The sequence below is a fragment of the Chrysochloris asiatica genome, unplaced genomic scaffold (genome assembly GCF_000296735.1).
Source record: "Chrysochloris asiatica unplaced genomic scaffold, ChrAsi1.0 scaffold00047, whole genome shotgun sequence".
In the NCBI taxonomy this organism is placed as follows: Eukaryota; Metazoa; Chordata; class Mammalia; order Afrosoricida; family Chrysochloridae; genus Chrysochloris; species Chrysochloris asiatica.
Window position 1 is genome coordinate 17,670,497 of NW_006408565.1, and position 27,701 is coordinate 17,698,197.

The following is a 27,701-nucleotide window of genomic DNA, read 5'->3' on the forward strand; positions in this document are numbered from 1 at the left end:
TTTCCTTTTGGTACAGTGACTCTGTGTATTCCTTCCATCTTCTTTTGATGCTTTCTGCATCATTCAATAATTTGCCCAGAGAATCCTTCAATACTTCAAGTTGAGGCTTGAATTTTTTCTTCAGTTCCTTCAGCTTGAGAAACGCTGAACGTGTTCTTTCTTTTTGGTTTTCTGTCTCCAGATCTTTGCACATTTTGTTGTAATATTTGACTTTATCTTCTCTAACTGACCTTTGAGATTTTCTGTTCAGCTCTTGTACCTCCTCCTAACAACAATTCCCTGAGATGACCCACCCCTGCCCCCAGGCCTTATCTCAAAGGAGCTCAGCAGGTAGTCCAATTCCAACCAGAATATACCTGTTCCTGTCTCTTGCTCTGTTGCTCTGCCACATGCTTCTGGTGTCACCTTGGGCAAGTTGGTTGGCCCCTTACAACCTCAGTTTCCCCATCCCTCACATGTGAGGGTTTGTGAGCTGTTACCTGTCCAGGTGAGCACTTCATCAAGAGGAGCTTCTGCTGTTACTATTAATAGTGGTATTTCAAGGCCCTTGTAGGTCCCGCAAGAAGCCCTGGTTTCACAGTGGTTAAAGCACTTCACGGCTAACAGAAAGGTTGGCAGTTCCAACCCACCAGCCACTCCTCAGGAGAAAGATGTTTCTGTACAGATAACAGCCTTGGAAGCCCATGGACAGTTTATCCTGTAGTGTCGCTGTGAGTTGGAATCAACTGGTTGGCAGTGGGTTGGGTTTGGTGGGTAGGTGGGTGGGTGGGGGTTGGGCAGGGAAAGAGTGGTTGACAAGCCCATAGCCCTGGTTCCCAGCCAGTGTCACACTGAGGCCGTTCCAGGCAGGCCCCACTTCCTCTTGGGGCTCCATCTATCTTAGCCCCATTCCTACTTGTCACAGAATGTTGGTTCCTTCAAGGTGTCTTTGGCTTCTGCAGCAATAAATTCTTCAGAGAAAATCAAGTGGCGAGCACGGAACTTGGAGTGGCTACTGGGAAGCAAAGGTGGGGCCGGCTCCCTTCTTAACCTGTGGTGTGAACTGGAGCCTGTCCCCTCCTGCCCTGGGCCTCGGTGTCCCCAGTTGTGTAGCAAGGGGGCTGGACTGGACATTTTGCCATGCCCTGAACGGGAAAGGGCCCCTCTGTGTGTCATCCTGTTAGTAACGGTTTAGCTCGGAGCCTATAATCACATCTGCCCGGGGAGGGGCTAGGACTAACACAGTGTTTCTTTAAATTGGGCTCTAATTGTGGCTTTTAGTGGAGTCAGATGTGCCCATCCCCAAGCTGGTCTAAATCAGTACATTGTCCTGGCCTGCCCTACCAAGGCACAGGGGCCCCAAGGGCTCCGGCCCCCACCGGCCCCCCACAGCCACAGGTCAGTGACAGATGTTCCTGTGACCCTACCGTGTCCTGTGCTAGGCACTTTCCACCTAGGGGGCTCTGCCAACTCACCACCACTCTGGGAAGCAGGGGGAAACTGAGGCACAGAGAGACAAAGTCACTTGCCCAAGGCCTCTCATTTAGGATATGGCAGAGTCTAGGTTTGAATCCAGCTCTGATTGCAGGGCTTTCTTCTTGGCTTGAGGCTGAGAGGAAATGGCCACCTGGACTCAGGGCTTAGGACCACCTGAGTCTCTCAGTCACAGCTTTATCCAGCCACAGAAGATCCCAGCTGATCTGTCCCTTCCTCACTGGTTACAAAAAGAACTCTGCTTTCTGCTCTGTGGCCTGCCTTTGTCTCTCTCTGAGCCATACACAGCTTGCCAGTCTTCTCTCATATCCCCTGAGAAGCGCAGGGCCAGCTCAGAGAGTGGGGTGTTGGCAGATGAGGCCAGGAACAGTTGTTCCTCCTTGGCCAGTGGGGCCTGCGGTTCCCCTGTTTGTTCTGGAGATCCCAGCCGCTTCCCCAAGGAGACAGCTAGCGGTTCCCAGGCCACAGCCCCTCAGGCGGAGCCAGACTGTGGCTGGCCGGCCTGGGAGCACGGCCCAGCAGCCCCGCCGGGCTCCACCAGGCCCTGGCGCTGGGTGGTCTGGACAGAGGCCAGAAGGCCTCCATCCTGGCCCTGGGGCAGAAGCCCCAACCATCATAGCCAGGCTCAAGGTCTTCCTGCCAGGGGCTTCAAGGGGTCCTGCACATCAAGGATGGAACTGGAAAGGGAGGGGCAGGCAAAGAATCCCTTTGGGTGTGTGGGGGTTCAGTATAGAAGTCTTTAGGTCCTAGATCCATCTGAGGGCCTCCAGAGAGACACTCCTGCTCAGGAGTGTCGCTGAACTAGCTCAGACAAGATCCTACCTCAGAAGCTGGTGGAAAAGTCAGGTTTGGCAGGCAGGCAGATCTAGATCTCAACCCTGCCACCTCTGGTCTCAGTATCTCCATTTGTACAATGGACAAGGGACAGGACTCTGTCTCCAGGCTGCAGCTTAGAGGAAGGTAGCCAGGCTAGAAGGATCTCAGTCATTCCCACATTCATTCTCAGGGGCTCCTCCTTGCCCCCACCCTACACCTCAGGCAAGGTCCCTCTGTTCCGAGTTCCTCAACAAGGCAGCACGCTGGAGTGGAAGGAGCTCCTGTGGGCTTTGAAGTCTGACAGACCCAAGTTCAAGTCCTGGCCATTCCACATCCCCTTACCATCCCCACTCTCACCCTTCTGTCTCCAGCCTAGAATCCCCTCCTGAATGTCAGACTCTTTTTTTCCCCCACAACCTACCCAGCACCCTAGTAGGATGTGCAGTGATCAGATCATCTCCAACCTAGTGTGACCCCAGCTCAACTCTGTTGTCTCCTCAAATCGGCTCCCCTAGGTGGCGCTGTGGGTTAATGTGCCAGACTGTAAAGCCATTTGAATTGCAAGGTTGGCAGTTCAAGCTCACCAGCTACTCCTTGGAAACCCTATACAGAGTTGCTATGGGTTGGAATCGAATAGACAGCACTTAACAACAACAACAACAAACTCCCCTAAATGATATCTCCATTCACCCAGTTGCTCAGACCCCAAAACTGTGTGTGTGTGTGTGTGTGTGTGTGTGTGGGTCCCTAATTCCGCAGTTTGTTTCTCACCAGCCCCCACACCTCCAGTTTGGCCCAACCCACTATAACTTCTCACCTGGCTCTCCAGCTTCAGTTCTCTGCAAACAGTCAGGGCTATCTTTCCAAAGCCTAATTGGTCTCATCCCTCCTTCCAGCTTCACCTCCCAGGGGCTTCCCCTGTGACCAAGAAAATTGCAGGCTCCTTATCTGTCACCCCCAAACCCTATCATACCCCCATTATGCCTTTCCTGCCCACTTTCAAGCATAATCCTGCTCATTGACCACCCCTCCCCAACATTTCCAGTGAGGACAAAGGGGACAGCCCCTCCCTCACCCTGACTCAACAGGCTGCCCTCATGATATAGCCTGAGAGCTGCCATTTCCCCAATCCAGGGGGTGGGAGTGCTTGGGAGCTGAGTGCAGAACCCCCTCAGCTCGTGTCTCCCAGGCTGACCCAGGAGCCCAAGCATGGAGGTGAAGAAGGCAGGGACTTGGCTGGAGACAGTGGGCACTCCTTACCAGGACAGGGACACAGCCTTGGGCCCTTTTCCTTTCCAGGCCAAGAGGGCCTGGTCCCAGTCACTCACTGCCTGCTCACTCTTGGGCAGAGTTATGTCCTGATCCCTGCTTTCTGGCCCTCTCCATCCCAGATCACCCAGGAGGTTGTGACTTCAACATCTCTGAGTCCACAAAGGGTGGCAGTGATTTGCCAGGTGAGTTAGAAATGGGGCTTGGGCCCAAATCCAGGGCTAGAGGCCTGCTCACCAAACACTGACACACTCTTCAGCTTTGAATTTAGGCTGCAGGAGATTGACTCTCCCAAGGGGTACAGTCGGCCAAGGTAAGAGCTAACCTTGACATTCAGCCCTGCTCTGCCTGACACTAACAGGTATAAGGTCATGTCCAAGGTCAGGTTGAGACCTGTGGCTAACCATACTGGCCAGTTTCTAGTTCGGGATTTTGAATGCTGCTGCTTCTGCACCTGTGGAATGGGATGGCTCTGAAGGCAGCTGAGAGAGTCTAAGGCACTTCGGAACAGTGCCTGGACACTGGGACACTTGAGACACGTCCTTCTGGTGGTGGCAGGTCATGTGTCCACCGTTCAGTACCCAGGAGGGAGACATTGCACCAGTCCCAGCCAGGGGACCCCAGCCCAGCTGCCCCCAATGGCTGGCGGGAGGTATGTTACCTCCTCCCACACAGAAAGCTGAAGAGGCAGAAAAGCTTGTCACAATGATCAAGGCAGTGCCGCACAAGGCCAAGAGGAAGACACACTGACACTCAGAGCCCAAATCCTTCTGAGAACTTAATCCCCTCCCCCAGATCTAGGTGTGAGAGCTCGGCGGGAGGTCTCCCAGTCAGCATCAGGCTAATTACAAATGCTGCAGTCTCAGGGGCTCTCACCACCCCATCATCGGGCTTGGGGAGGCCTGGGGTAGCCCACGGTTCTGTGGCACATGGAGCTGGGTGGCGTTGTTTTCCTTGGCAAGGTTAGTGCTCCAGAGACAAAGGGGAGAATGTGGCAGACTCAGATTCAAATTCTTCCTTTATTTAGGAGCCATATGTCCTGCTGACTTTCAACTTTCCCCATCTGTAAAATGGAGAAGATGCTGCCCAGCTCATAGGATGATGGGAAAGATTCTGATGAGAGGCAAAGCATGAGAATGTGCCCTCAAAGGGGCAACTTCAGTGACCTGAAGCCCTCCAGGACTTAGTAGGGGGTTGTGGTGAATTCTAGGTGCCCTGCTCCCTCCTGTTGTTGTTGTTGTTAAGTGCCATTCGAGTTGCCCATAGCGACCCTGTATAGATAGGGTTTCCGAGAAGCAGCTGGTGAGCTTGAACCGCCGACTCTGCAGTTTGAACTGGTGCATTAACCCACAGCACCACACCAGGGCTCCTATATTAAGTCTCAAATTGGTCAGTTTCCTGAAAATCTATCCACTCACATGCTGACCTAGTTCTCTTCTTGACACACTAGACTCCCAGCTACGTCTGATGTTGGTTCGCCCTTCCCATATCCTTGGACAGGTTCTCCTGCAACAGCCTCCTTGAGGCTCACCCAGCCTCCACTTCCTCTTCTTGCAGCTACCTGGAGATCTTTCAAAACTGATGCCCACCTTCCTACTCAGAATCTCCTATGACGCTCTAGGGTTTCCATGGCCAACCCTCTGCTCCTTTGAATGGCACGAGAACCTCCTGCCCACTTTTCCAAGCTTATCTCCCTTCACAACATTTCCTTCTGAGTTCGCATCTGTTTCCCAGTGCCCTGCTATAAGTCTACCTTCCCTTTTAAATTTGACTCACTTGCTACCTTCCCAGTCTCTGTGCCTATTTGTGTTCCAGCTGGGTCAGGTGCCCCCAAAGCTCGTTGCTTCCCACCTCCCTGGATGGTCTGTCATGAACTGTGAGTCCCTTGAGGGCAAACCCTCTGGTGTTTTTGATGTCTGCTACCAGGTCCCACATGATGTGGCACTCAACTAGATGGGCTCAGTGTAAGAAATGTGAGGGCCCCTGCCAGCCAGATTTTCATTGTCAAAACTTCCAGAAATCTAGATCATATATGAAACCTTCTAATTTAAAAATATACTCTGAGTTGCTTAGGGTGTCTGGGGGTGCATGAGTAAATAAGTAAAGTTGAGGCAGCCACTGGACCACCCACCCAGGTGTCCCATGTCCCTTCTTTATGATACAGCCATGGTGATTGTGTTCCCAGGGGGCATTTGGCAATGTATGTAGGATAAGCACTGGACTGCTAATCACAAGGTTGGCTGTTCAAACCCACCAGCCTCTCTGCAGGAGAAAGATGAGCTTTTCTGTTCCTGTAAAGATTTACAGTCTCGGAAACCCTATATAGGGTCATCTGAGTCAGAATTGACTCACTGGCAGTGAGTTTGGCTCATTTTATAGTAGACATTTTTGGTGTCACATTGTGAATAGTAGTATTATGAATGTATACTAGATAAAGGCCAGGGATACTGCTAACCATTTTATAATGAACAGAATTGTTGTTGTTAAGTGTTATCAAGTCGGTTCTGACTCTTAGCCACCTTATATAGGGTTTCTGAGGTGTGGCTGGTGAGTTTGAACCAATGCTTAACACTACAGTGCTTAAAAATGTCTATAGTACCAAGGTTGAGAAACTTTGCTCTAGAGTTGTTGCCCAGCTGGAGACTACATTTCCCAGCCTCCTTGGCATCTAGGTGAGATCATGTGATTGTTGTTGTTGAGTGCTGTTGAGTCGGTTCCAACCCATAGCGACCCTGTACAGAGTTTCTGAGGCTGTAAATCTTTACAGGAGCAGAAAGCCTCATCTTTCTCCCATGGAGCGCCTGGTAGTTTCGAACTGCTGACCTTGTGGTTTGCAGCCCGATTTGTAACCACTACGCTACTAGAGCTCCTTGAGATCATGTGATTAGTTCTCTCCAATATGAATGGAAGTGATGTGTGCTAGGTTGAGAAAGATGTTAAAATGTTGTTGCTGTTAAGTGCCGTCAAGTCGGTTCTGATTCAGAGTGACCCTGTATAGAGTTTTCGAGGAGTGGCTGGTGAGTGTGAAGCACTGACTTTGTGGTTTAATCCAACCTTACAGTACAGTGCTTATCCTACAGTGCCACACCAGATGTTAAGTATCCACTAAGTCCTGGTATGGTGAAGTAAGATCATCACTAGACCTCAAGGCCGGTTTCAACCACAAGACTGGCAGTTCAAACACACCAGGCCTTCCTTGGAAACCCTATACAGGGTCACTTTGAATCGGAAATGACTTGGCAGCACTTAACAACCATAACAATATCTCTTCCATTGTATGCTACCTTCTGGACGTGTTGGCAGATGAAAGGGACATCCAAAACTGAAGTTGAGCAGAGCTTCAAGACGGAAAGAGCCTGGCTCTCTGTCACCTGACCAGGAGCACCACCATTCGAGTGGTGTTTGAGATAGGAATAAACGTCTATGGTGCTACGTTACTGAGATTTATGTTTGTAACAGCACACTACGCTACCTCTCTGAGTGGCTTTATTGGCTCACCCTTATTCCTTTTCCCTAAGGCCTCTGGTAGCGTAGTGGTTACGAATCAGGCTGCAAACCTTAAGGTCAGCAGTTTGAAACTACCAGCTGTTCTGCGGGGGAAAGATGAGGCTTTCTGCTCCTGTAAAGATTTACAGCCTCAGAAACCCTGTATGAATCGGAACCGACTCCACGGCACATAACAACAAGGCCTCTAGGGCAGCAGTGTTATGGTCACTGACTGCCTATTCTTAGCTTCTGGGTCCAAGGCCAGGAGTGCTCATGGATGGAGTGGGACATCTGGTTGAATTAGGACACAAAACCACCAACAGTTACAATAGGGATGATGGTTAACCCAGTTCTGAGCAAGGGCAGGACCCAGGCCAGGTAAGGGAAGAGTGATGAAGGCTGGGAAGTGGCTGCTCAGAATCACTGATGCCACATCATCCCACAGTCTGGTAGGAAGAGCTTCTGTCCCTAAAATAATCTTAGGAGCTTAGTATGTGCTAGACTCTATATGTTGAGTTGTGAAAACAGAGGATCGGTGAAGTTAAACAACTTGAACCAAATAACGCAGAACCAAGAAAGTGATGATGCAGAGACTGCCCATGTTTTTTTAGCCCCATCAGTGTATCTCAAAGTTTATCAGATGTTTTTGGCCATTTGTTGAGCATTGATGTTCCAGTATAGGGGGCAAATTGTAAGCACTGGTGTTCATTTCCCTAGGAGTGGCCCGTAGCCAGTGATGGATGAGATGGAGACTATCACAGCTCCCTTGATCTTTGCGTGGGATAACTCTGAAGTGCATCTTCTACACTCTCTCCCAGAGTTCTGTAGTGGGATTGAGCCCGTTACCCACATTGGTAACCTACTTAATAGACCCTTTTCAGCTTCCTGCCCTTCCTTATCTCATTTCCCCACTCACCAACTGGGACTCTCTCAAATCCTTGTCTCAGGGTTTGGGAAAATCCAACCTGAGACATAAACTATGGTTTGCACACAAGTTGATTTGAGGTGGCACCGATGATCTTTTAAAAACAGGCTACTTAAAGACATGAATTAAAAAAGGACAAGCAAAAACCATCCAGTAAATAAAAGATTAGCAATAGGGCAAAAATTGCAAAAGTAGTATGGGAATGGCACCTAGGAACCAGTGTACTGTGTAGGGTTCTAGGTGAGGTGGCTCTTCCTCCTAGCAAGAATGTATGCACGTCCTCATGTACGTTCACTGTTTAGCCCTGCATCAGCTTGGCTGTGATTCCCTTTTTGCCAGGCCTGCTAGGCAGCTCAGAGAGAAATTTTCTGCTCAGTTGTGTTTTCATTCCTGAAGGATTTCCCACTTCTGACATACAGTTTCTCAGCTTTCTGAGTTCACATTGAACTGATTTGTGGTAATGGCTGCTTCAGAATCTGCTTGGCAAGAGGCGGGAAATGCATTATAAGCAAATAGAGAATGTTAGTAAGTTTCATTCAGACAGACCTGGTTTCAAACCCCAGCTTCACAATTTATCTGGCATTAAATAATGTGGACAGGCAGTTGTATCACATTCCAATCCTTGGCTTCCTCATTTATAAATGTGGAAGACGAGGACCTACTTCCTGGTGAGGATTAAGTGAAATGAACATAAAAGCATCAGGCACAGAGCTTGGTCTATAGTAAATGATCAGAGTTCACTGCTATGATTATTATCATTACAGCGACTTTCGTTCCAGTGAGACAAAAAGGCGCAAACACAGTGCCAGGTACAATTCTAATGCCAGTGTCTCTTTTTGACAATTGGAAATGAAAAGAAAACCTCAATTATTGAGCTAGGCTGTAAGCTCTTTGAGGACAAGGGACACGTTTGTTTTATTCACCATTAAATTAAGACCTAGTACAATGTCTAGCGCATACTCAAACTTTGTTCAACAAATAAACAAGTAGCTGAAATCCTCTCTCAGGTGGATATCATAGCTTAAGGAAATGGAGACACAGAGACACAAAACAATGTGAGTGTGTCAAAGCCCCCAGGTCAGCAGGCAACCCCTCCCTCCTTGCCCATACCCACCCCGCTATCCTGAGCCCTGAGTCCAGCTCTTCCCAGAGAAAAATGAGCTTATTTCAGTCTGTTCCTCAGTGACCACAAAGACTCAGCTCTGTCCTCAGAAATATTTGGAAAGTTTTATTTAAATGTTTTGAGTTCCCTTTTAACCAACACCAAAAAGAGAAAAATTTTTGCTGTTCCAAACAGGAGAGTCGCTTCAGAGAGGAGCTGGCATGCGTGTTGGGAGCTGGGAAGTGTCTGCCCCAGCCTGGGCCACCCTGGGGTTGGGGGCCAGTCCCTTGGATCCCGAATGGCCTTGGAGTGAATGAGTGAGCAAACTTCATCTGAAGAGAGGGACATGGTCTCCTCTGCAGCAGGGCTGGGCTTGAGGGCAGGGGCCAAAGCATGGTGGGACCTGGTGGGCTCCTGGGCGAAGGAAAAAGGGGATGGGTACATCAGATCCAGAATGTTCCATGGAGGCTCCAGGGCCTCCGGGTCTGGGGAAGTATGTTTGCTAGAAAAAAAAGATGCTTTGAGAATCCTGCAGTCTGTGCTCTCTGGCTGCCAGAGAGAAACCTACCCTGTTGGCCAAAGGAGCAGTGGGGAGGGAGAGGAGGCCGGGGACCAGGAGTTGGTCTGGCCCTGGTGGAGGATTCCAGAGAGGAGCCAGGCAGGCGGCAGGCTTTGGTTTCCTGGGTCCCCTTTATGGCAGCTGTGGAGGCTGCATAAGATTCTGCCTTCCACCCCTTGAGGTGCGGGCTGCCAGGCAGGAGGGCAGTGCTGGGAGAGGGAGGCTGGCCATCTGTCATGGGCTGATGTGTGCCCAGGCCTTGGGCCCTCAGAACAGGATGCTCACAGGGAGCAGGGCCAGCAAGAGCAGCAGGGAACCTGGAGAGGGGCTGCCCGCTGAGCTGTCCAAGGCACAGTGGTCGCGGTTGGCACCGATGCAGGCTGCGTAAGCCATCACGTGGGGAATGTAGTTCTGCTCATGGACGCCGTGGAGCAGGTGTGCCATGGGGCCTTTGGCGAAGACTGCTACATCCTCCCCGCCGTGCGTCTCATGGCGTAGGGGCACAGCCGACTGAGCCTGGTAGTTGTTGTGAGCTGCGGGCCAGAAGAAACAGTTGCTAAGTGGCTGCCAGGCAGAGGGGTCTGGCACTATGTGTGTAGCTTCTCTGTTCCTCTTCCAGGTTGAATTCAATGCCCCCATTTTATAGAAGAAGAAACCGAGGCTCAGTGCAGTGACGTCATTTTGCTCAAGGTCATAGAATTTGAACTTGAGTCTGTTCTTAATCAGAAGAGCCTATACTCTTATTTCCCCAAAGAGAAGATGAACTTAATTTGGGGTATCTGAGTCCCTGGGTGGCACCAAGAGTTAAGCTCTAGGCTTCTAACCAATAGGTTGGCAGTTCTAATCCACCTAGAGGTGCCACAGAAGAAGGGCTTGGAAATTTACTTCCAAAAGATCAGTCATTGAAAATCCTGTGGAGCACAGTTCTACTCCCACATGCACAGAATTGATCCCAAGGCAATTGGTAACTAGTAGGCTGTTTGGATTAGCAGGGAAGAATCAAATGAAGAAGTGGGGCTTGCCTTTTACCATGGGCTGGATCATTAGACTCCCAGGGGTCTCTCGGGGTATCAACAACAAATTAATAGTCAATAATATGAAAACTGAATGAACAAGATGGGAAATCCATATATTGGAAATCTACATATACTATATATTGGAATACTATAAATAGCCTGGTGTATAAAGATTTACACCCTCGGAAACCCTGTACAGGGTCGCTATGGGTCGGAACCGACTCGACGGCACTTAACAACAACAACAACATACATATGGAGACCTGGTGTGGTGCTATGGGGTAATGCACTGGACTGAAAGTTCTGTTTGAACCACAAGGTTAGAGGTTGAAAATCACCAGCCGCTCCTTGGAAACCCTCTACAGGGTCAGAACCGACTCGAAGCCACTTAACAACAACAATAACAACAAATATATAGCCAGTAAAAATGTATAACACATCTAGCACCTACCTGTACCAGACACTGCACTAAGTAACTCTCCACCCATCTCATGCTTTAGACAGCCTAGGGAGGTAGTATCCTTTATGGAGAAACTGGAACCTGGGAAACGTGGAAGTTTCACATGCCCTAAGTCACACAGTTGCTAACTTGTAGAATGGGAATCCAGTTTAGATGATGAGTTTGACTCAAGTCCTAGCTATTCTGAGACCTATAAGTCTGTACCAGCAGGGAGCTTTGTACCCTCCCAGTCCTGGTTGTGGCCGCCTCACCATAGTCCACCATGGAGACGTTCTCCCGTTCACCAGCCACCACTTTGTAGCCAGGCCCGTTGCCATACAGGATAGAAGTGAAGGGCTTCTTGTCTGTGTCACTCAGCATGGGGGCCAGACCTGCAGGGGAGGGGGTGGTACTAGGATCATGTTGGAGCACCAGGAGCCCACCCCTACAGCCCCCAACTTGGGCTCAAACACTCCCAAATCCTATTTACTTCTAACCAACCATCTTCAATTCCCACCATGCCCACATCTTTCCCACCCACACATCCTCTCCTGTCTGTTATTCATGTATTCATTCTCTTCCATCCATCTTCTTTGTAGCCATCCATCCTTCCACCCAGCGATTCACCCAATCATGCACTCAACCCATTCCATCTCCACGTCAAACATTCTCCCCACCCACCAGTAACCTTTCTCTTCTACCCAGTTCCTGCCATGTGCCAGGCCCTGGATTGGCTGGCTGTCCCACCCCACTTCTCTTCCCAGATGGACAGACCCTGTGAGTGCCCAGTGCCCACTCCAATGGAGGCCCACCTACCAAAAATGGAGTTGCCACGGGGGGTGTAGCCACCGAAGGTGAAGACATGGGAGTGATCAGCAGTGACTACAGTCAGTGTGTCTTCTAGCGAGGTCATGGTGCCCGCCTGGCCGATGGCCTGGTCCATCTCCACTGCCTCATGCAGCGCCTGCTTGGCTTTGCCTTCATGGTGCCCATGGTCAATCCTACCTCCTTGGAACATCAGGTAAAGGCTTTGAGTTAGGGGGAAGATGACCCATACCCCACCCCTACCATCCATCCTATGGCCTGAATAACTTTTCTTTGATAGGGGAGAGCAGTCACCTCCACTGGGTACCTACTGTGCACCAGGTACCACACAAGCCAACCTTACAGGGGTCTCATAAAGGGAATGTCTTGACCAAAGTCACACATACAGAACGCGCAGAGCAATGATTTGAAGCAGATCCACCTGACAGAAAAGTGTGTGCTCTTCCCGCCACCCCACTCTGCTCTCGTCCCATTTCTTCAGCTGATTAAAGCTGAAGACTACAGGGGTGCAGGGAAGGCGAGTCAGCATGTCTGGGTACTACTACGTGCCAGGCACACCAAACTGATGTCTCGTTTCCCCTTCACAACAATCTTGGGCAGAGATGGGTACTGCCAACCCCATTAACAGAGGGAGCAGATGAGGCCTAGAGTGAGGAAGTCACATGACCAGGATGGTATTTGCTGAGGTTTGGATTAAAGCTCCTGTTTGTCTTTCTCCACCATGAGTACATTCGCTCTACGTGTAAGATGCAGGAGTTGCTCCGGCATACAGGATGGTGGAAGTTCTTAGTGCCTGAGCCCTGCCCATGGCAGCTTCCATAGACCTCTTGAAACCTGAAGCCTGTTCTGCATCCCCTAGATGAGCACAGAAGGCCTCCCTGTGTGACCTAAGTGGTCTATGAGGCTGCCTAGGTGGATACTTCCAGCTTTGAGGGTTGTGGAGCCTGGACTTTAACTGCTTTGGCTGGGCAGCCTGACAGGGTGGATCTTCCCTTTGTTGTGGCTTTGGGAGCAGCTGGCCTGGCAGCCCGATCCTGGCTCTGCTTACAAAGACAGTTACTCCCAGGGGAGTTCATGTTCACCACCGCTCGTTCCTGGCGTCAGAGGCCTGTTCGGGGCCAGAATGAGACCGCCGTGCTGAGTGGGAACCCCTGGGGTTTGGCAAGAAAGTAGCCAAGCCAAGCTGGCAGCCACAAGCCTCTGGAGGGTGGAGGGACCTGTGTGTGTGTGTGTGTGTGTGTGTGTGTGTGTGTTTGTGTTTTGCAGCGGGGGAGGGGAGAGACCATGAGAGATTATATGTGCTTGTATGTCCACATGTGTGTGAGTCTCTGTGTGTTTACATGTGGATCCCAATGAGGCAACATCAGGAACCACGGAAGACAATAGCTGTTAGAACTGTGGAAAAGTCCAGAATATCACTTCCCGACACTTCCTATTGTTATTAACTTAGCTATGATGGTGATATAAATGAAAACACTGAGGTTTTATTTGCTACTGGGACCTGTTCCAAGTACTTTATGTCTCTGGATGCAATGGAGACTTACAAGAGAGTGAAGCGGTTTTTATCTGCATTTTACAGAAATGTTCAGGTAATGGTTATTTTCTGTGGGTGGTAGGAGAGCTCGTCAGACTCCGGGGCTTCATGACAGTGCTGGGAACCCTGTGAATGTGGGGCTGAACGTGCAGCACTAGAAAGTCAAGGACCTTCCACAGTCAGGCCAAAAGGAGGAAGCCTGTCTCCTCCCTAACTGAGAAAGCTGGGGTCCCTTTGCGGTGCCCTGCCTGCCCTAGGATTCCACAGTCCACACCTCTCACCTCCCTAGTTCCATGTCAGGGTAGTTCTCCTAGAGAGCTGGATGCCCCATCCCAGGGCTAGAGTGATGTACGAGAGCTTGATTCCAGGCAGCCTTGATCCAGGGCTGTATCCCTGTAGCCAGGTTGGGAGTCCTTACCTTCCACCAGCAAGAAAAAGCCTTTGGGGTTCTTCTTCAGGATCTTGATGGCCACCTCCACCATTTCCGAGAGTGACGGGTCAGTCACATTGTTCCTGTTCAGCTCATACTGCATGTCCCCTGGCTCAAAGAGACCTGAGGAGGACAGGGGGGCCTGGATGGTGCGAGTCCATGGTTCTGCTACAAGGACCCTAAAGCAGCTGGGGTCTCTCAGGGCACACATTCCCTATACTCAGCTTGGGGGTAGAGTGTGATGAAGGGAAGGGAGCTTATCTGGGGGCCCATATGGGCCCAGGATCATACCAGTCACTTTGGAAATGCTGCCTTCTTGAATCTTCATAACCATCCCCTATGAGGGTACCATCATGCCCATTTTGCAGAGGAGAGTGAGGCTCAGAGGGTGTTTCAGTAATTTTCTGTTTCCATTGGTAAGCAAAGCATGTTGCTGTGATGCTATAAGCTGTGTCACCAGTATTCCAAATACCAGCAGGGTCACCCATGGTTGACAGGTTTCAATGGCAGATCCATGCTAAGACTGGGAAGAAAAAGCTGGCAAGCTACTACTAAAATAATGGCCGGTGAAAACCTTACAAATAGCAGCAGAAAGAACATTACCTGATACAATGCCAGAAACCCTTACAAATAGCAGTAGACCATTGTCTGATACAGTGCCAGAAACCCTTACAAATAGCAGTAGACCATTGTCTGATACAGTGCCAGAAGATGAGACCTTCAAGTTAAAGGCACTCAAAATACAACCACTAATGGCAAATATGAAGACATTGAAGATATTTAAACTTCTTCAGTCTGAAATTGATGAGATATGAACTCAAAATGCATTGACAATGGCATCTTGGTGATTGGAATATGAAAGTTAGAAACAAAGAGGAGGATCAGTAGTTGGAAAAGTATGGCCTTGGTGATAGTAATGATGCTGGAGTTTGCATGGTAGACTTTTGCAAGACCAGAGACTTATTTGTTACAAATATTTTTTTTCAGCAACATAAACTGTGACTTTGTCAGATGGAATACACAAGTGTCAAATTGACTACATTTGGGAAAGTGACTATGGAGAACATCATACATGAAGAAAGCAATATCATTAGCCATAGCTAACTGGAATAGGCCATCAGTTGCTCATACGCAAGTTTAAATTGAAGCTGAAGAAATCCAAAACAAATCCATGAGAGCCAAAGTAAGAGCCTGAATCTATTGTTGTTGTTGTGAGTTGGTTTCAACTCAAAATGACCTTATGCACAACAGAACAAAATGCTGCCTGGTCCTACACCAACCTCAAAACCGTTGTTACACTCGAGTCCATTGCTGCTGCCACAGTGCTAATCCATCTCATTGAGGGTCTTCCTCTTTTTAGCTGACCCTCCACTTCACCTAACATGATGTCCTTCTCCAGGGACTAGTCCTTTCTATAATATGTATGAAGTATGAGAGACTAAGTGTCATAATCCTGGCTTCTAAGGAGCATTCTGGCTGTACTTCCAACACAGATTTGTTTGCTCTTCTAGCAGCTCATGGTACTTTTAATATTCTTCTCCAACATCATAACTCAAATGCATCAATTCTTCTATGGTCTTCCTTATTCACTATCCAACTTTCACATGCATATGAAGCTATTGAAAATGCCATGGCTTGGGTCAGGCCCACCTGAGTCCTCAAACTGACATCTTTGCTCTTTAACATTTTAATGAGGTCTTGTGCAGCAAATCTGTCCAATGTAACACATTGTTTGATTTCTTGACTGTTGATAGTGGATCTAAGCAAAATGAAGTCTTTCACAACTTCAATCTTTTCTCCATTTATCATGATGTTCTTTATTACTCCAGTGGTGAGGATATTTGTTTTCTTTACATTGAGTTGCAACCCAAACTGAAGGCTGTGCTCTTTGATCTTTATCAGTATTTTAAGCAAGCAATGTTGTATCATCTGCATATCATAGGTTGTTAATGAGTCTTCCTCCAATCCTGATGCCCCATTCTTCTTCATATAATCCAGCTTCTCGTATTATTTGCTCAGCATACAGATTGCAAAAGTATGGTGAAAGAATACAACCCTGGCACAAACTTTCCTAATTTTAAACCATTCAATGTCCCCTTCCTATGTTTGAATGATGCTTCTTGGTCTACGCACAGGTTTCTCATGAGCACAATTAAGTTATGAACTACTCACTTTCAACACTCATGGAAGCAACAGTCAAGAAATCTAATGCACTGAACACTAGTGATTGAAGATCAGAGAAGTTGAGTGATGACATGAAGAACATCATACATGAAGAAAGCAAAAGGTCATTAAAAAGATATGAAAAAATTCAAGCCTCAACCTGAAATACTAAAGGATTCTATGGGCAAAATATTGAAAGACACAGAAAATACTAAGGGAAGATGGGAGGAGTACACAGAGTCACTGTACCAAAAAGAACTAGTTGACATTTAACCATTTCAGAGGCATGCATATGATCAAGAACCGATGGTATTGAAGGAAGAGGTCCAAGCTGCAGTGAAGGCACTGGTGAAAAACAAGGCTCGAGGAATTGACAGAATATAAAGTGAGATGTTTCAACAAATGGATGCAATGTGGAAAGTGTTCACTCATCATCTATGCCAAGAAAATTGGAAGACAGCTACTTGGCCAATCGACAGGAAGAGGTCCATATTTGTGCTCATTTCAAAGAAAGACGATTCAACAAAATGCAAAATGGACTCCTGATGTGGCACTGTAGGATAAGCACTGAACTGTGGACCACAAGGTCAATGGTTTAAACCCACCAACTGCTCCTTGAAAACCCCATACAGGGTCGCTATGAGTTGGAATTTCCTCTACGGCACTTAACAACAACATCATCATTAATATCACACATAAGTAAAATTTTGCTGAAGATAACTCAACAATTGTAGCAGTATGTTGATAGAGAACTTCCAGAAATTCAAGCCAGATTCAGAAGAGTATGTGTAAAGAGTGATATCATCACTGATGTCAGATGCATCTTGACTGAAAGCAGAGCATATCAGAAAGATTCTTGCCTATTTTGGAAATTCCAGAACTCTAAATTGTGCTCATACAGAACCTATACATAGACCAAGAGGCAGGTGTTCGAAAAGAACAAGGGGATACTGGGTGGTATAAAGTCAGGAAGGTGTATGTTAGGGTGTGTACCTTCACCATACTTAGTTAATCTGTATGTTCAGCAAATAATCCAAGAAACCAGACTACGTGAAGAACACAGCATCAGGATTGGAGGAAGACTCATAAACAACCTAAGATATGCAGAGGACACAGCCTTGCTAGCTGAAAGTAGAGGACTTGAAGCACTTGCTGTATCAAACAGTACAGCTCTATGTTGAGAAGTAATCCATACTGAAAGCAAGATAAAGAAAACAAAAATTCTCATAACTAAATCAATAAACAGACTCTTGGTGTCGTGCTGTAGGATCAGCACTGGACTGTGAACCACAAGGTCAGCAGTTCAAACCCACCAGCTGCTCCTCGGAAACACAATACAGGGTTGTTATGAGTTGAAACCAACTCCAAGGCACTTAGCAGCAACCGCAGACCAATAAACAACATCATGATAAATGGAGAAAATATTGAAGTTGTCGATTATTTCGCTTTACCTGGATCCACAATCAACAACCATGAAGAAATCAAAGGACACAACGCAATGGCAAATACACTGTAAAAAACCTCATCTCAATCTGATGTGAAAACTGAGTAATGAATAAGGACGACCCAAGAAGAATTGATGCCTTTGAATTATGATGTTGGAGAATATTGACTATATTATGGGCTGCCAGAAAAAGGAGCAAATCTGTCTTAGAAGATGTATAGCCAGAAGCAAGGATGGTGAGATTTGGGCATGTTATCAGGAGGGACCAGTCCCTGGAGAGGGACATCATGCCAAAAAAATGGGAAGACCTTCAATGAGATTGAAGCCACACTTAAGGAGCTCTGGTAGCGTAGTGGTTACGAATTGGGCTGCTAACATCAAGGTCATCAGTTCAAAACTACCAGCTGTTCCGAGGGAGAAAGATAAGGCTTTCTGCTCCCGTAAAGATTTATAGCTTGGAAACCCTGTGCTAGGCACATAACAACAACATCAGTTCAGTTAATCCTGATGACAATCTTGATGATTACCTTCATTTTATAGATGAGTCACTATTCTCACTTCATAGGAGAAAACTGAGGCACAGAGAGGAGAAATCGCTTGACCAAGGACACACACTCATAGGTGGTAGAGTCAGATGTTCTGGCTCTAAGCTCCGTGAGCAAACTGTACATACTACAGGAAGATGGCTTTGGTTCTCCCGAGTCTGTGTGTGGTTGGAGTGTGTGTCTTGGGACTCAGGTAAGCAGAGGGCTGTGTATGTGTTTCTGGGGGATTCTCTAGGCGCCCATATCTGAGCCCATAATCTCCAATGACACACCCAGGTTCAGGGAACTGTGCTCTCTGGGAAGTATTTGTGGAGATTTTGCTACTAGTTATCGGCACAAAGCCAGGTGGAAAGAGGTCTTAGATATCAGCAGTGTGGTTCCAGGGCCTCGTCCCTCCCCCAAGCCTGGCATTGTCCCTGGGCCCTCACCTGCTCTCCACATCCTGGGGAGGGGAGACAGTCCCCAGGTAGGATCAGCAGAGACAACATGGCTGGCTTCTCCCTCTGGCTTCACAGGAGAATCGACTCCAGGGCCCTTCTCCACAGCCCAAGAGAAATTCAAGTTTCTGCTTCCAACTAGGTTGGACTCGCCTGGGTCATAACTCTAATCAGCTGTGTGGCATGTCACAATTTACTTTCCCTCTCTGAGCTTGTTTCCGCTTTTACCCAATGGGGCGAATCATGCAGCACAGCCAGATTCCAGGAGTAATTTCATGAACCAGAACCTCTTTCCTCGTCCTTCCTAGGTTCTGGAGCCCAAGGGTAAAGGCCCCTGAGTGGGGACAGGGAGGGCTGGGGTCACACCCCAGCTGCCAGACTCACCCAGCCCCATCCATGGGCAGTCAGCTGCTTGTCCTCCAATGCATTCAGCCACTAGTACTTACCCAAGAGGTAGTCCACAGCACGGAGGTCGAGGCTCATGAGTTCAGTGCGATTCCAGACGTAGTGGGCATGCTAGAAGGAAGGACCTGTGTCAACACATGCCAGGGACTTGGGGGAATCAGAGGAAGACATGTATTTGCTCTTTCAGTCTGTTAACAATCCCTCTCTAAAGACCTATTGTTCATCGCAAGAAATCACTAACAGGCAACTGTCATTTAGGGGATGAAAATTCTGAAGGTGGGGATGTGGGTAGCCAAGATCAGGGAGGGCTTCCTGGTGGAGGTTTTAACAGCAGGACAAGGCAGGGGTCCCAGGCAGAGGTATCCTAGGGTGAAAGGGAGAGGCAGGTGTAGGTCATGAGGGGTCTGGAATGCCTGCCAAGGGATGTGGGTTGTGTATTCTGAGCTCTGTGTTTTGAGAACCAAAGAGGAAGCAAAGGCTCAGGTCTGTCTAGGAGGGTGGGAGGAAGTGTTGCTTCCTCAGAGCATAGAGATAGCACCATACAGGACCTGAACTGGGAGTCCCAGCACTGCCAAAAAGCAGCTGTGTGTCCTTAGGAAAGTCGCTTGCCCTCTCTGGGCCATGGCATTAGCAACAATGGTTTTCAAGCTTATTCCTTGGAACAGCCTCAGGGGTTGCTATGGGGAGGGTGGTAGACTGAGAAAGGGAGATTCCAGAAATGACCATAAGTGACCCCTGCTTCACCAAGGAGGCCTTCATTTAATTGTACAAGGTGGGTACACTTATTTCCATTTTACAGACGAGGACACTGAGGTACACAGATGTTCATGTTAAACCCATTCTAAGCAACTAAGCAGAGTCCTGGTGTGGTGCTGTGGGTTAATGCATCAGATTGCAACGTTGTTTGAACTGCAAGGTCGGTGGTTCAAGCTCACCAGCTGCTCCTTGGAAACCCTATACAGGGTTATGGGTCAGAATTGACTCACAGCACTTAACAACAACAAGCCACTAAGCAGTTCAAGTTAAACTCACTTTTAAGAATCTTTCTTCAAGGGTACCATAATGACACCCTGTCAGGCCCAGCCCCAAAGCAGGGGTGTGCACCCTCTCTATGTCTCAGGAGCTCAAGGGTCAGCACCCTGGTTAGACAAAAACGATTATGCTCTGGCCCCATTTGTATGTGGAGAAACTGAGGCCGGAAGGAAAAGTGTCTTCTGGGTTTGGTCAGGATGGGGCTTGGGCCCAGCTTGCGCTGACTCAGGAGGAATGAAACGGGTTTAAAGCCACTCATCCACCCCCATTCCACTCCATAGAAGCCATTCCCGGGTCCCTGCCCCCACTAGAATCTTGGCCCAGCTGTATCCCACGAGGCCTCCCGGAGGGCCAATCCTGGAACCCTCAGAAACCCAACCCCAGAGTAACATCAAAGAGGCTGCCAGACTGCTCCCCACTGTCTTCAGCTCTGACCACAGTCATTTCCAGACCCCAGCTGCCCGTGCCTGGTGGCTGCTGCAGATTTAAAGGGCCATTCCCACGGCCCCTGATTCCTCTGGTCCAGTCCTTTGCTCTGGGCAAAGTAAGCTCATGTTCAGGGCCTTCCACCTCACCACCATTAGAGGCTTGCACCCTCCCCAGCCAAACAGACCCCCCTCCTGCCTGCTATCGCTGACTCCCCATGCTCACTCCACCCCAGCCCTGTCTCCAGCCCTCCACTCTCCAGCAGGTGTTTCTCCATCCCTCCTTGCTCAGGGCTCTCGACCTCTCCCTGTGGCTTGTAACCTCTGTAATCCACCTAGCACTGAGAGTTTCTTTCCCTGACCATCTGATTCATCCTTTGTACTTCATGTCTCAGCAGTCTGTGCTCAGGTTGACAGTCTGCTGGGATTATTCCCCACCCATGCTCCTGCACATCACCTAGCCCTCTGGATCCAGAGCTGCTTCATCATCTACGACATCTGTTCGCCCGGTTGAAAGCCTTGCAGCCAGCTGGCCCCTGGATGAAGTACCTTGTGCCTTGGTTTGAAGCTCTTCCAGGTGTCGATGAGGTTCAGGCCGTCTAGCCTCGTGCCCCGGGCCTTCTCGTCCATCTCATACTCCACATCAGTTCTGTTCTTGGGGAACATGTACTTCCGGCCGCCTCCCATGATCACCTAAAGAGGACGGTAGTCATTGGTACCCAGAAGCCCCAGGAACTCCAGCCTGGACAGCCAGACCCTGGGGATGGTGTGGGGCACTTTTCTATCATGGTGGGTTCAGTCCCCCTGCCCTGTCAGCCTCTAGCATTCTAGTCTGGGAGGAAAAATCTACTTTCTTCTGACCCACAAGATAGAATCATACATACCAGGGCCATGGTTTGGGGCTTTAGGGTGAAATACTAGAGATACCAGTAACCTAGAACCAAATGCTTCTGAGTCACGGCAACAGCATGCCTATACTCCCTAGTTTTCAGTTGCTGGTTTTGGGAACTATCATCAGACTTTCTTCTGTGGCAATCCTGGTTGGACTTGAACCTCTAACCTTCAGTTAGCTGCCAAGCACATTAATAGTATGGGCCATTCAAGGACACTACCAATGGTCTACTACATTAATTGACTTTCAGAAGTCTGACACACAACTCCCACTTTATTAGTGGAATGCCATGTACTGACCGTTCACCACACAGTGATGGGATACGGCCTTCTTTTAAATTTGTAGCAAAGCTGCCAGGGCACTGATGTTACCTCACTTTCCAAATAATGAAACAGACACAGAAAGGTTACATAGCTAGTAAATAGTGGGATCAGGATTCGAACCAAGGGCCTCTGATTCTGGTGCCAGAGCTGTGCTGTGTGCTGGGAGTTAAGGACAGGGCCTCTAAGAGCTTCTTCTCCCCATTGTGAGGCAGACGCCTGCTGGCCAGAGGCCCCAGCCAGGGAGGTCTTAGGGCAGCCCAGCTGGGAGCTGGCCCACCACAGCCTGGGCAAACAGCGGGGCTGGGACGCACCGTCTGTATAATTACTGCCAGGCTAATTTTACCCACCCCACTGGCATGTGCGGGCGGATGGACGCGGGGCTGTTTGTTTTCCTTCAGAGTCCATGTTTGAAGTCTTGACTATTTTTAAAAAGGGGGCCAAGAGCAAAACAGCTGCTGCCCGCCATGACCACCTGACCAGTGTCCTCTTGTCACCGTGGGCTCTGGCCCAGGCCGCTGCCCCTGGCTGACACCTTGAGAGATCAGAGCCCAGAGGATGGTACCAGCACTGTGGTCCCCAGGCCTGGCACTTCGTAGCTTCTTCTCTACCTTGCACCCTGTTTCCTCCTCAGAACCCAGGACCTGCAGGGCAGAGAGGGAGCCAGGAGCCCAGGCAGGGGTCAGAGGTGAGGCTGGTGCCCCAGGACCAGTTGAGACCATGGGGTACTGGAAAGGACATGGGCTTTGCTGTCAGACTTGAGTTTATATCCTGCTATTTCTTATTGACCCAGAGCCTGTTACTTAATCTCTCAGAGCCTCAGTTTCCTTATCTATAAAATGGAAATAATACCTACCGGCCCATAGGGGTGTCATGGGAGGAAATACAAGAGGGCTTCAGAATGTTTGTGTAAAAATGCAATGAAAAGTTAATGGACTTTTTGAAGTTCCCTCATAGAGCAATCCAACTTAGTCCTCAGCACCCATGGGGACTCTGGTAGCTATTTTCACTGCCAGGAATAGTAGAAATAAAAATATTTCCAGAGGGGCAAGTTCCAGCCAGGAGCTCTGTGGGTAGAGATGTTTGAGAGAAGGGGACCCTCCCCCTCAACACCAGTGTTCCCACAGAACCTGACCCCTTGGCATTTCCAGGGTGGTAAATGAAGCCCCCAATCTTCTTGCTGGAGTCTCATCGTTTCCAACCCAGCAGGGACTTCACACGGACTCATTAAACTCCCAAATAACAGACTTGCTGTTTGGCTTTGAGGTTTGGGTTTGTGTCTTTCTTTCTTTCTTCTCTCTCTCTCTCTTTTTTTTTTTAGCAGAAGATATTTATTTTCAGGGCGGACACCAGGATTTGTGTTTCATGGAGAACCTAGGGACTGAGGGGCTTTGGGGTAGTGGTGGTGCAGGGGGAGATGGGGTGGAATTGAGAGGACAGGGAGGGAAGAAAGCCCTCACACTTGTCCAAACTCTTTCCCTTGTTTCTTCTCTCTCTCCCTCTGAGTGTCTCCTTGTAAACCCCCCCCCCACCAGCCCACAGTGGGAAAGCCTCTCTCCCCCTCAAGTTCCTGTCCCCCATCTCGGGCTGTGCCTGCCAAATCTCTCCAAAGAGCAGCCCCGTAATTACACCCTGTGCTTGTCCAACAAATGTTCTCACATCCATGATCTCATTGTGGCCTCCAAGGGTCCCGGGTCCCAGGAGGAGGCAGGTGGGCCCTCTGTTCCCCAGACAGGTGGGGAAACTGAGGCTTCAAAAGGGAAAATTTGAGGCTTCAGACTTTGCCTCAAATGTCTGCTCACTGGGCAGGGTCCACAGGATTCTTTGTCCTGAAAGGCGGGTGCTTAATCCATGGCTTGGCAGAGTGAAGACATGGGCTGATAGGGGAACCAGGGTTACTAATAACACGGAGCAATTGGGGAAGGTCAGGGGGGAGGGCAAGGGTAAGTCTAGCAGGGTCTGGTGGTGGGAGAAACCGAGGTGAGGAGTGGCTGGGGCCTGAGAGCTTTTTCAGAGCCTCACTGAAGCCCCCTTTTCAGGCTCAGGGGACCAACATCTCCTCCCCTCCTGCCTTTCCCCCTATCCTATCCAGCAGTCAGTAACATGAGTCTGTGCATAGAAGAAGGTGGAGGTTTTGGTTCAGAACAGAGTGTGTGCCTCAGGTGGGCCACGTCTGGGGGCATGTGCTATGCTGGCGAGTGTGGGCTTGCTCAGCATGTAATGTGTGTGTTTTGGAGTAGGGACACGTGGCTAACCCATTAACACTACCACTTTCTGGGCACTCACTAAGTATTAGGCCCTGTGCTAAACTCCCTACAGAGATTAGTTCTCGCAATGGGCATATGGATGCAAGTATGTTGCAAAAAGGGGCACATAGAAACTCAGAGAGGTCAAGGAACTGACCCAGGGTCACACAGCTAGCCAATAGCAGATCCAGGATGCAAAGTCAGGAAATTTAAAACGAGAACTTGCAGTAATCATTGTTCACACTGCCTCTTTTCCAAGAGCATGTCTGTGTGTTGGTTGTGTGCACAGAGCATCTGCTGCCTATGTAGGTATGACTATGCAGGGCAGGTACTCCCCTCAAACAGCCACTGTACCTGCGCCCCCACAACTCCCATGATGGTGTGTGTATGCAGGGGTGCTGTGTCAGGTTCCCATTTTTGGAATAATCCCTGGGCGCCTGTTCTTGGGGTGTGGTGGTGGCCACATTAGGGTTTAACTCCAGCCCCACCGCAGAGAAATCCCCCAGTGCCTCCCTGCCCCAACCGCAAATCCCCTGATGGGCTGGGAGCCCTTCCAGCTATGGGTAACCAGGCCAAGCAGTTTTTCTTGGGCCAGCCTGGGCCTGAGGCTTCCGACCCACCCGAGGACCCACCCCATCAACCCTGTCCCTGCACGGCCCCAGCCTGCACTCACCTCAATATCCTTGATGTTATGCATGAGCTGGTAGGCAATATCCTTGCAGCCCTGACTCAGGGCCTCTGGGGGCATCTCGTTGTCAGAGTACCAGTCTCGGTCGGCAGAGTGGGCGTAGGTTGCACTGGGTGTAGCATGGTTCACTCGGGTGGTGGTCACGACGCCCACAGACTTGCCTGAGCAACGGGATGGGGTGTCTGAGCTGCCTCCCTCTCCCTATCTTAGTCTCCCCATCTGGACAAAGGGTATGTGGGTAGTTTCCAAATACCCTGGCTGCTCAGAACACACCACCTTGGTGACCCTCCCGTCCCGATGGCCCTGGGCTGGACTCCTCCCCCCAACATAGGACCCAGCAGAACCCAACTCCTCCAGGAAGCCCCCCACTCACAGGGATTCCTCTCAAGGAATCTTAAGTTAGACATGGCTCTGTCATCTGAGTTGGTCTGCCTCGTACTCTAATTTTATGTACTAGGTCACCCCAATTCCATGTTCTCCCTTCTTCTAAGGGAGAGGGAGGAAGAGGAATGGGACTAACTCCTTATTTTGTACTCACACCCCACTTTCGAGAGGCCTACGTTTGCATGCCCATTTCATACCCAGCCAAGTGAAGAATCAATTACCCAGTTGCCATCAAGTCAATTTCAACTCATGGTGACCCCATATTATCAGAGTAGGGTCTTTATATGGCTGAGTTTTGGAAGTAGCTCGCCAGATCTTTCTCTGGGTAGACTCGAACTTCCAAACTTTCAGTTAGTTGAGTTCACTAATGATTTGTACCACCCAGGGACTCAAGGAAATGAGATTGTTTGCTTGGGATCTCAACTGGTCAGTGTAACACCTGAAACTAGAACCACCCCTAAAATCCACTACTAGCCTTCCCTATCATGGGGTGGGGGTTGGTTATTTGATGAGCATTTCATAGACTCTTGAAACAACAGAATTGTAAGAGCCCAGAAGGGAATTGTTTTCAACAATCTCTCCATTGTACAGGTGGAAAAATTGAGGCCCAGGCAGTTCACAGAGCTGGGCCCTGTTCCCTGCTGTTTCCCCACTCACCAGCGTCCTTGGCCCAGCGCAGGATGGAGGTGACCTCGTTTCCCTGAGTGGTGTTGCATTGGGAGCGCTCGGTCGCTGCGCTCACCCCCACAGTGCCCTCATTGGCCTTTACCCCACACAGATACGCCGTGGCAGTGCCTGCACTGTCGGGGACCTGAGCGTTGGTGTTGTATGTCTGTAGGTGGCAAAGAAGGATCAGGAGATGGTCAGGTCTTGGCCCATGCTGCTGCCCACCCCAGCTTCACACACACTCATAGAGAACGGGTATGACCCTGAATTTTCCCTGAGAGACCCCTGGTTGCCTGCTCCCTGTCCCACTCAGTGCCCAGGCAGTGATATATATAGCAGGAAGGGACCAGAACCCAGATCTCCAATATGTGGGGAAAAGAGGGTTGGGGTAGGGAGCAGGCTCAGCCAATTGAGGCCTCTCAGGAGCTCTTGAATGGAGAGGGCACAGGAGAGTCATAAAGAAGGGAGTGGAGAACTGGTAGAGGGAGGAGTAGTGAGGGAGAGCTAGGATCTAGAAGGAGATGGGGAGGGTGGGAATGAGAGTGGGTGCTCTCTGCCACCCCCCAGCATCATCCCGTTCAGACCTGTAGTTGTTGTTAAGTGCCGTTGAGTCGGTTCCGACCCATAGAGACCCTGTATAGGGTTTCTGAGGAGTTATTGGTAAGCTTGAACCATTGACCTTGTGGTTCAAACTGACTTTGCAGTCCAGTGCATTAACCCGCAGTGCCACACCAGGACTCCAGACCTCCAATTGTTGTTGTTGTTGTTATGTGCTATGGAGTCGGACTCATAGCGAGTCTGTACAGAGTTTCTGAGGCTGTATGTAAATCTTTATGGGAGCACAATGCCTCATGTTTCTCCCACGGAACAGCTGGTAGTTTTGAACTGCTGACCTTGCAGTTCACAGTCCGATTCATAACCAGTACGCTACTCTAGATACAGGTCCTGAAACTACCTTTCTGTCTCTTTTCCTCAGCAATTTGTGAGCAACTAAACCCGTTGCTGCCCCATAGGGTTTCCAAGGCAATCTTTATGGAAGTAAATTACCTCTACTTTCTCCTTCAGAGTGGCTGCTTGGTTTGGACTGCCGACTTTTGGTTAGCAGTCAAGTGCTTGACCATTGTGTCACTCACCAGGGGTTCCTTTGTGAGTTACAAGAAGGGCGACTCACTGTCATCCAGCCCATTCCAACTCACAGTGACCCATGAAGGGTTCACAAGGCTGTGACTCTTTAATATGTGCTGTCAATCAGTCCCAACTCATAACGACCCAGTGCAGGGTTTATGAGAGTGGTTGGTGGATTTGAATTGCCAACCTTGTGGTGGTTAGCAGTCCAGTGATTGTTCTACATTGCCACACCAGGGCTCTATAAATCTTCACAGGAGCAGAAAGCCACAGCTAACCTCTGCTGTTAGAAGTCACGATGGGGGCTGTTCTTGGTGGGGAGGGGGCTGGTGACTAGAGGGGATTCCAGGGGACCTCTGACCACTGTCATGCTTCTTGACTTGGATGCTGGTTAGATACATACGTTCAGTTTCTGAAAATTCAAACTGTTCAAGGCAGTTTCAAAAAGTTCATGGGAAAAGAAGATTAAAAGAGAGTGGTATTTTTCCATGATCTCTTGGAAGTCCTCTCGTATATTGTATAAATGTCAAAAAGTAACGTTGTGCTCCACATAACATTAATAGGAGTGGCTCAGTGGTGGAATTCTTGCCTTCAGTGTGAAAGACCTGGGCGAAATTCCCAGCCAGTGTACTATACAGGTACAGCCACCAGCTGTCTGTCAGTGGATGATCACGTGTTGCTGTGATACTGAACAAGGTTCAGCGGAGCCTCCAGACTAGGGAGAAAGGCCTGGTGATCTATGGAAAATTAGAATCCAGTGAAAATTCCATGGATCACTAGGGATCAGCAACGAATCATGAGGCTGGGCTGGTGCAGGACTGGAGGGCATTTTGTTCTACTGTTCATGGGATCGCTATGAGTCATGGATTAACCCAGTGCAAGCTAACCACAATATACTTCAATGACAAAAGTTTGAAAAATTAATGAGCTAAACTTCTGAAAAGGAAGAAGTTGTCTTGGGAAAGAGCTGCAGCAGCCCTCATTTCACAGTGGGGTTGGTTACTGGGACCCAGGAGAACTGAATGCCTGGCAGGCTGTGCAGGCTAGAGGCCAGT

General features: G+C 49.3%; 1 protein-coding gene across 3 annotated transcripts in view; it reads right to left on the bottom strand.

Moving 5' to 3' along the window:
• Positions 1-9,514: 9,514 nt before the first annotated feature.
• Positions 9,515-27,701, bottom strand: part of ALPL (alkaline phosphatase, liver/bone/kidney) — a 25,293-nt gene continuing 7,106 nt past the window's right edge. Inside the window, exons 4-11 of one of the 3 annotated variants that reach the window (XM_006862341.1) lie at positions 25,513-25,687; positions 24,457-24,632; positions 20,875-21,018; positions 18,910-18,979; positions 13,863-13,997; positions 11,902-12,093; positions 11,358-11,477; positions 9,515-10,163 (exon numbers count right to left, since the gene is read on the bottom strand). In XM_006862341.1, the coding sequence (XP_006862403.1) occupies positions 9,898-10,163; positions 11,358-11,477; positions 11,902-12,093; positions 13,863-13,997; positions 18,910-18,979; positions 20,875-21,018; positions 24,457-24,632; positions 25,513-25,687 (1,278 nt within the window). In that variant the 3' untranslated portion in view covers positions 9,515-9,897. The remainder of the gene's footprint in view (positions 10,164-11,357; positions 11,478-11,901; positions 12,094-13,862; positions 13,998-18,909; positions 18,980-20,874; positions 21,019-24,456; positions 24,633-25,512; positions 25,688-27,701) is intronic. The other 2 variants (XM_006862342.1, XM_006862343.1) reach the window with 2 other exon arrangements.